Here is a 9082-nt window from a genome sequence, read left to right on the forward strand (position 1 = left end):
GGCTACAGTTATAAAGAAATTAGAAGAAAATTTGGTGGAAACTTAAGCAAAGGTAGCATTTCTACTGTACACTTTTCCCAAAAGGTTTCCACAATTTTGGCCATTACTGTATGTCAAATTGGATGTTTTTAATGTTTTTCATTGGTTTTATGTTTTATTGCTTTAAAATGGTTTTTAAATTTTTAATTGTAAAATGTTTTCTGAATTGTAAACTGCTCAGAGTATTTGACTGAGATGGGTGGCCATAGAAATGAAACAAGGAAATAAAGTTATGGCTTATAAGTTTATGTAAAAGAAATATAGTGCATAAAATGGAAGCTCCAATCATTCATAAAAACATTACTTTTTAATATGTACCTGTTGTGCATTTTATTAAATTAACTGAATATATTACCAATGAAGTGTTATTAAAATAATACTTTGGATCGCAAGAAAACCTAAGAATGACTAAACCAGCAATTGTACTGATAGTTTTATGGCAAATAGATGTAGGTCATTTTTTTCTATTAAAGACAAAAAACACACTGAATTAGCACAGAAGAGATGAAAATGTGTGTTTAATTTTGTCTGCATCCTTTTTTTTAGGACAGAGAACACAATTCATCTGGTACCAGAACAATGTACCTGGATAACAAAGATGATGGTGCGATTGCCAGAAAAATAGATATGGAACTGGACTCCCACCACATGCATGTGCTTGGAGATGGAGCAGCAGAATCAATTTCTTACAATGTCAGCAAACTGAAGCTCTTGAAGGAGATCATGATTGGTCAGGGAGCATCACATCAACCCTATCCAAGAATTGCACAAGAGCCAGACCAGTGTATTACTTTGGGGAAAGATTTCAGTCCTCTTACTATGCAACAGAGGTAAGAAACCCAGGAGGGAACTAGATATATCGTTTTCCTTCTGATGCATTTGTTCATTGGCTCAGGGATCCATATATGTTTTATTTAACATGTTCCTACAATTAATAGTGACTGTGGAAAAAAAGGTTAGCTGAGGAACGGAAACAGACAATTGCTGTGAAGGGATAGACTCTCAGCAGGTTTCAGAACTAACACATGTTTTTATAGCAGCTCTGTGAGCAAATTCTTTTTGTGCCTCTATTTTCAAGGAACTTTTTGAATTTCTTGGCTTTGTATTTAAACAAAATATTCATAGGACCCACAAAAAACTCTTTGTACAAATAAAATTATACCAAAATGATTAAATTAAAAGTTTACAGGACCCAGTTTTGTAATTATGGGTGATTGCTCAGGTGATTAAATTAAAGCATGAAGCTGCAGTTATGATAGTAATAATTGTGTTTGTTTATTATTCATTTCATTAACTGGGATGATTAGTGTGTAAAAATAATTTGATGCCATCAAGGGAGATGCACAAATACAAGAATATTCCAAAACCATTTTGTTTTTGCTTCTTTTATCTTTAGCAAGTTTTTTTTCTGGTATCCTGGATTTTTTTTTTCTTTCTCCTGATCTTGTACTGTTGTTTAATAGTATTGGTCTCGGGTGTTTGCAGCAACCTTTGAATGATTTCTTGAGAGTTAGTGCTTCTAAAAGTTTCAGAAAGTGTCAGCAGAAAAGACCACTCTTGACTGTTGTGTCTTCACATATTTTGCTAAGTATAACTTCCATCAACTCTTCCTTATATGACTAACAGTGAATAATTCTGGAAGTTGAGCAATATTAATGTAAGTTCATTTCTAGGGCATTCAGTACATAATATTCCCTTTCTGCCATTTTATCTTAACAAACATGTAACAAAATAGGCAGGGGCTAAGGCTACCCCAAATCTCACGAGTTTTGTGGCTGAGTAAAAAATTTAAACCTATAATTATTCAGTCCATGCAATCTTTGCCGACTACTTCATACTGACTCAACGTTGCATTACCCCAAAGCCTGATATAGTATGTTATGTCTGACTTTAATCCAGAACCTTATGTATTTTAAAATCACATATGAAAATATCAGTTTTTACAATAATTATAGAGTTAATTAATTAATTTTTATAGGGCTGTTTTATTAGCTATTGTTTTTGTTGCACACCATTTTTACTAATTTTTCTTCTGTTCTGTACTTATCTAGGAAGAAGTGTATTATAGAAATATAATGAAATTTGTCCTCAGTATAGAAGAAAGACATAGACCTTCTGTAGTGAGGCCTTGATTTATCATGGCACTAATGGGGCAGAGAACCATCTCAGCTGGTTTCTTAACACCATATGATGGAAAGGATACTCTGCTGCAGGAGATATAAGAGATATAACAGATATTGTAAACAAAGGGGAAATACCTTTGTCAAATTCCTTTGATTTAGATCAGGCCACTGCAGGCATAAACTAGTATGATGACTATATTTTCAGTCAGACAGTCTCCATTCAGTTCCTGAGTGATATCTCAGTTAGGACTCCAGTTCCTGAGTCCTATGAATACCGTGTTTCCCCGAACATAAGACCCAACTGGAAAACCGTAATATAAGCCCCACCACAAAAATAAGCCCCAGTTAAGATCATCAGCTAGACGGATGCATTTAGTACTGTATTTTTCCAAATATAAGCCTTAACTGGAAAATAAACCCTAGTGTGTATTTTGGAGCAAAAATTAATATAAGACTCAGTCTTATTTTTGGGAAAACACGGTAGCTGGTGATATAAAACAACGTCCCTTGCTTTACATCACAGAGTCAGGTTAAATAACATCAGACAAATAGTCTGACATGTGTACCTTTTATTCAGTACATAATATGCTCACTGGATTTACTCATACAAGATTTGGCCTTTGCTACTAGCTTGCAAGGCTTGAAAGGAGTAGAGTGATGTGATAAATTCATTTGTCAGGTGAAAGAGTTAAATCCATATTAAACAGTGTGCATTTTCAGACAGTAGTTTTACTCATTTCATCCAGTAATCAATAAACAATTTATGTAGTATCTTTCTGTAATAAGAGAAACAGGAATGAAGCTTATGCTTAGGAAGCCACTAAGATAATATCCTGTGGGGAGATATTCCACCTGCAACTTCCACAGCATCAATATCTCTTGTTATAGTTGCTATGGGGACATGTTTGCTTTATGTTGTATTTCCCATTTTCCTTATTGATTGTTTAAAATTTGAAGATTGTACTCATGAAGTCCAAGAAAAACATCCTTTTTACTAATAAGTAAATATAAGTTGGCAAGGTACAATTTCATAAATCTGAATTAGGAGAACAAACTGTTAATTCCTAACTTGTTTATTGTGATAGACATAAGTGACACAAAACTATTTTAATGGAGTTTTCACTCATTCAAAGTGACTGTCACTGAGAATAACTTTTCCCAACCTGTGTGGGCTACCTCTGGAATTCTAACATGCATAGTGTCAACTCTACAATGAACCTGGCTGAAGCCATCTTGCTCATTCTAGGTTGCCAGAAGAATGGGAGGGGGAAGTGAAGGTTTTCTGCTAGTCTAAACAATTCTCTGTCCCATGGGAACCAAGGTCATTTCTATCGGTCAAATTGGGGGGGGTTGAGCATTCTGTCAGAAAGCCCACCAAACTATTCTATTGGGAAATGTAGTTAATTGCAAAGTACGGATGGGTGGGTGGGTTGTTTAATTTTGTAATATTATAACCCTTTGGAGGGAATTTCAGACCTTGTTTCACTTTTGACCATGCCAATATTATGTAGCCAATAAACATGTTCTTTGAGGAAACTTCCAGCCTTGGAGTTTTGATTTGTTTGGTCTCATCTATTGGAACCATGACATTAAACCAAGTCTCCTAAAATCTTTTGCTCCGGGGTCCTGAGCTCCAGTCGCCTACCTATTACTTTTGGAAGTACGGCAAAAACTCAGGGAAGAAGCCATTATGGGGAAGAAAGGGGAATTGGCTGCTGGCCTCAGCGCAACCCCCACTGCTGGGGCCCAGGCTACTGTTCAAGTGGAGAGTGGAACTCCTGTGGCTGGAACTCGGCCGAAAAACCCATGTGATTCCACCTGAGAGCTTGGTGCAACAAGAAAAGATCCTGACCCTTGAGCAATTTGGTCAATCCTAGGCATCTCCCAACAAAGGAGCACCCCCAAAGCTGCCGAGGTGGAATTCCCACTGATTTCATTCCATAGCCTTCGAACGCCTGCGCTGAGGAAGGTGAAATGGACAACAGGATGGATGAATCCAGAGAGTGGAGGTACCTGACAGCCATCTACAGCCACCCCGTTGAAAGATTGAGAGAGAAGTTCAACCGGCATGACGTCGGGGAAACAGAGCCAATTGCTTATTCTGTGATCTTTGCTGGATGGGATGCCAGGTGTTCGCTGATTTTCCCACCTCCCCGTCGGAGCCCAAGCCTGATTACAATGGCCCAGGTCACTTGTTTGGCTGATGTCCCCAAACTATTATGGCTGCCAGCTTTCTCCGAGCATCTGCCGGACCTCCAATCAAATGTTTCAGGTGTGGGCAATCAGGTCATTGTATTGTCTGGTCCCTGTGCCCCAGGCCAAGAGTGCATCTGCTGCTATTGCAAAGCCAAAGAGGAACCCACAACCTGGATGGGAGAAATCAAATTGGGTCTGTAAAGAGCAAGCCATTTGGGTCACTTCTCCTCCCCAGGGAGAAGGAGAAACTCCATCTGAGCACCTGCCAATGCCAGCACCTTATGACAGTAACAAGGAGGGTGAAGACAGCCCAATGGTAAGTCAACCCATCCCACCTTTCACTATCCCCGCCAAGATCGTAATACCCAAGACAGGTGCCCAAATGGACTTAAATGTTCTAATTGACTCTGGCTGCACAAGATACCTAATCAACCTCCCCATGGTGTTAAAATTGGGGATCTGTGCCAAGCTATTTCCCCTGGCTATGAGGTTTGAACAGATGGATGGGTCTCTTATTGGAGGAGCTCTTGCCATGCACCTGACCAAGCCAGTGCATTTGGAAATGGGGAGACACTGGGAAGTCATCTATCTTGTGGTGGTTCCTAAGATGACTGAGGCTGTAATCCTGGGTCTGACCTGGCTCAATAAGTGGCACTCCATGATTTGGTGGGAGGATCGAGTGAGGACTTTGAAATTATCAACAGGGCCCCTTCCACCCACGTCAACCAGCAAGATACAGGGGGCTGCCACAGCTGAGGCCCAAGGAATGTCTCTTGAAACTCTAAAAGCCGTTGTAGAACACATGCCAGGGATCCAACTAATACCAAGCGTGTATCGAGACTTGGCAGAAGCTTTTAGTGAAAAGGAATCTGATGTCCTCCCCCCCACATCGGGCAACTGACTGTGTGAATGAGATCCTACCTGGAGCCAAACCTCTGAAGCCCAAAATGTACTCAATGACACCCAGAGAGATGAAAGAACTCAGACAGTACATTGACAAGAATTTGGCCAGGGGGTTCATCCAGCCAGCTAAATCACATGTAGCTGCCCCAGTACTCTTTAAGGAAAAGAAAGCTGGATCACTGAGGCTGTGTGTAGATTTTAAAGGGTTAAATGCTGTCACCATTGAAAATATGTACCCCCTCCCTTTAATGAAAGACATGCTGACTCACCTAGCCAAGGGGAAAAGTTTTACTAAATTGGACTTAAGAGAAGCTTATTACCAAGTGCAGATTAAGGGATGAATGGAAAATAGCTTTCAACAGCCCTCTAGGAGTTTTCAGTTCAAGGTTATGCCTTTCGGTCTCCAAGGGCCCCTGCTGTATTCATGCAATTGATTAACCAAGTGTTGCATGATCATTTGTACAAGGGGCTCTTAGTCTATCTTGGCAATATCCTTATTTACACCGAGACCATGGAGGAGCATGTCATGTTAGTGCACAAAGTGCTCAAGAAGCTGCTGAGAACTAACCTTTATGCTAAGTACTCTAAGTGTGAATTCCATCAAGCACGTCTTGACTACCTTGGGTACAGAATTTCCAGTGAGGGAGTGGAAATGGATCCTGCCAAAGTTAAGGCAGTGCTGGAATGGCAGCCCTCATGGACCTGCAAGCAGCTTCAAAGTTTTCTAGGATTTGCCAACTTTTACTGGCAATTCATTCCCTTCTTTGCTAAGATACCTTTGCCAATCACTGAGCTACTGAAAACTGGGAAAGGAGGGAAAAAGCCCTGACCTTGTCAACCTTTACAATGGTCTATAGAGTGCCAAGCAGCATTTGATAAAGAGACTGTTTGCAGCCAAACCCGTTCTCAAGCATCCTGACCCTGAGGGGCACAAGGGGTCAGACACAAAGGCAATCTACTAAGACAGATAGCTGCTTGACCCAAAAACACAGGCTGATACTTGATTCCAGGAAAATAAAATCCTGCTGACCTATCAGGATGGTTTAACCTGGAAGGGGTCCAAACTGTACCTGCCAAAATCTCTCAGAATTCAAGCCCTTCAATGCAGTCATGATGCCAAGCAGGCTGGCCACTTTGGGTTCTTAAAAAGTTTGCATTTAGTCCGATGGCAATTTTGGTGACCAGGAATGAAAAAAAACTGAAAGCTACGTAAAAAGTTGTGCAACTTGTGCAGCCATGAAGAAACATCCTGGGAAACCCCCAGGGTTATTGCAACAGGTAGCAGACCCATCCCAGCCTTGGGAAGAAATAGCCATGGACTTTATTGTTGAATTACCAGAAAATAACAGAAATATGGTAATATGGACTGTCATTGATCTCTTTTCAAAGCAAGCCCATTTCATCAGTCAAGCTATTTCTGAAGCACATCTATTGTCTCCACCGAGCACCAAAGATGATTATATCGGATGGGGGGGGCTTCAATTTATTGCAAAGTCCTGGAAAGACTTTGTCAAGTTAATTGGGTCCACTTAAGGGCTTTCATCGGCTTTTCATCCGAGCATGAATGGATCGGCCGATTGTTCGAACACAATGGTGAACAATACATCAGATGCTACATCAACTAGCAACAGACTAATTGGGCTGACCTCCTGCCTTTTGCCGAAGTCGCATATAATAATACAGTGCACAGAAGCACTGGGCTTACTCCATTTAAAATAACCATTGGCTGAGAGTTTATTCCTATGCAGGTTTTCCTGCTTGAGCAAGGGATTGGACTAGAAGACCTCCAAGATCCCTCCCAACTCTGTTATACTGCAGTCCCTACACATCAAGAGGATACCAGATCAGAAAAGGCAGATATAGGAAGATGAATGTAAGATAAATTATTTAGATCATCTTACGCCCAATCTCATTATTGCTATATAGTTGATACAACTCCAACAATTCCTGCTTATCATGATTTTTGGTTAAAATAGTCTAAAGTATGCAGGAGTAACATTCATCCCAAGATATCTGGAAAACACATATTTGGAGACTTAGAGCATACCTGCATTTAGCAATGTAAGCTGCTTGTATTTTGTGTTCATGCCAGCTCGACTCTAAGCTTGTAAGACAGTTTAAGAAAATCCTGTGAATCGTAAAACCTTGGTATCAGTTTGCTAGCGTTTTAGTCTAGCTACCACATTCTGTTTTTGGATAATTCCCCTGCTGCTGTCTTTTCTCACTTTTTTGTTCAAAGAAAACAACAGCCAATTTCCTTGCTGTTGGCGGGTCTTCCTAGATATACATAAAACTCACTTTTATGCACACCCACCTGCATGCTCACAATGTTAAATTTAATTTATATTCACAGGTAGTATGGTAATTAAGATCTTTGCTTTATTGAATAATTTAATTTTGAATGCTCCAGGTTCAAGTCTTTCTTTAAAAATTAAATCGCCACATGGTCATATACATATTTAGAAAAAGTTATTGTTACACATATAAATATTTTGCTCTGTCCTCATTTTTAAAGTTTAGTATAGGATTTTTTTTACCTTTCTTCACAGTTTTACATTTTTTATTATATACTGCATAATACAATGTTTAAGTATTTAATTTTCTTCACTTTATTTTTATAAATATAATACATTAAGTCTCCATTCTATAAACTATATTTATTATAAAATATTACTATAGTTAAATCATTAAATTGATACTTAGTTTTAATACAATACGATAAACTTTAAAAATGTTAGTTGCAATTTTTTTTGAAGTTGAAATGCTAAAAAATAAAATAAAAAGATCTTTGCTTAAAGACTTAGAGAATTCTGCTGATTGAAAACTTGCCCCCAAACTAGTTTATAATTTTTTTTCTGGAATAGGTACCATTTGTCCCTTTATTTTTTATTTAAACAAATCTAGAATTTTACCATTGTACCATTTCTCCAGTTACCTGAACTAAAAAGATTTCTCATCTCAATTTCCAGATAGCATATCTTTATGCTGTAAGGGTAAATAAATCCTTTATTAATGAAACCTATTGGAAACCTATTGGTTTGGCTGAAGGGATAGTCTTTCCTCTGAAAAGGATGAATCGAAGTGCTCTGATCCAGATGGAGAGGAGCATTCAAGGCAACATAAAGTGGAAAAGAGTTATTTGGAAGTGGAGCAGCAAAAGGGGAGGTTTTGGGGTGGTGGTGTTTGACTTCACTGATTGCTACCCAGTTCTAATGATGAATTAAGAGTTAAGTGTGGCCTTGATTTTACTGAATGAGATCAATCCAGTTGTCACATTGATCATTTCTGGAACATCAAATGATGATGATGTCAAAAGATGGATAATCTGGATACTATCATTGCAGCTGCCATTCATGCACTTATCCATTCACTAGTATTTTGAGAATAGGTAATTTTTTATACTGGCCTTTTTGCATCACTCTTAATTTTCTAAACTTATTTGCTTTTTCCTAAACAAAAAGGAAATTAATAACAATTCCATACATTTAAAAAGAGGTTTGCAAAATATAGTAGGTATCGGGTTTCTGTTTATTTCAAAAGGATTGAAATCCATAACCGAATACAGAAATTTAAGAGTTCTTTTAGAGCTACACTTTAATTTACCAGGAAGGAAGGAAGGAGGGAAGGATAACAGTAGCTCACATTGTTTTGCTTCTTTAAGAATAATGTCTATTGTACTGCTGTATAAAAGTCTGCATGTGTTATAGGGCATTGTGGAAGAGAGCCTAATGGTATTATTGCTGACAGCTTTTGTGACTCAATTCTGGAAACAGATTCAATAAATAAATAAATAAATAAATAAATAAATAAATAAATAAATA

The 9082-nt window shown here is 38.4% G+C and overlaps 1 protein-coding gene across 1 annotated transcript in view; it reads left to right on the plus strand.

Moving 5' to 3' along the window:
• Positions 1–618: 618 nt before the first annotated feature.
• The window catches only part of OCA2 (OCA2 melanosomal transmembrane protein), a gene marked incomplete at its 3' end in the record, with an annotated part of 172849 nt that continues 164385 nt past the window's right edge, over positions 619–9082 (plus strand). Inside the window, exon 1 of the mRNA XM_029283403.1 lies at positions 619–869. Coding sequence (XP_029139236.1) covers positions 619–869 — 251 coding nt within the window. The remainder of the gene's footprint in view (positions 870–9082) is intronic.

The sequence above is a fragment of the Protobothrops mucrosquamatus genome, unplaced genomic scaffold (genome assembly GCF_001527695.2).
Source record: "Protobothrops mucrosquamatus isolate PMUCROS unplaced genomic scaffold, P.Mucros_1.0 scaffold77, whole genome shotgun sequence".
Lineage (NCBI taxonomy): Eukaryota > Metazoa > Chordata > Lepidosauria > Squamata > Viperidae > Protobothrops > Protobothrops mucrosquamatus.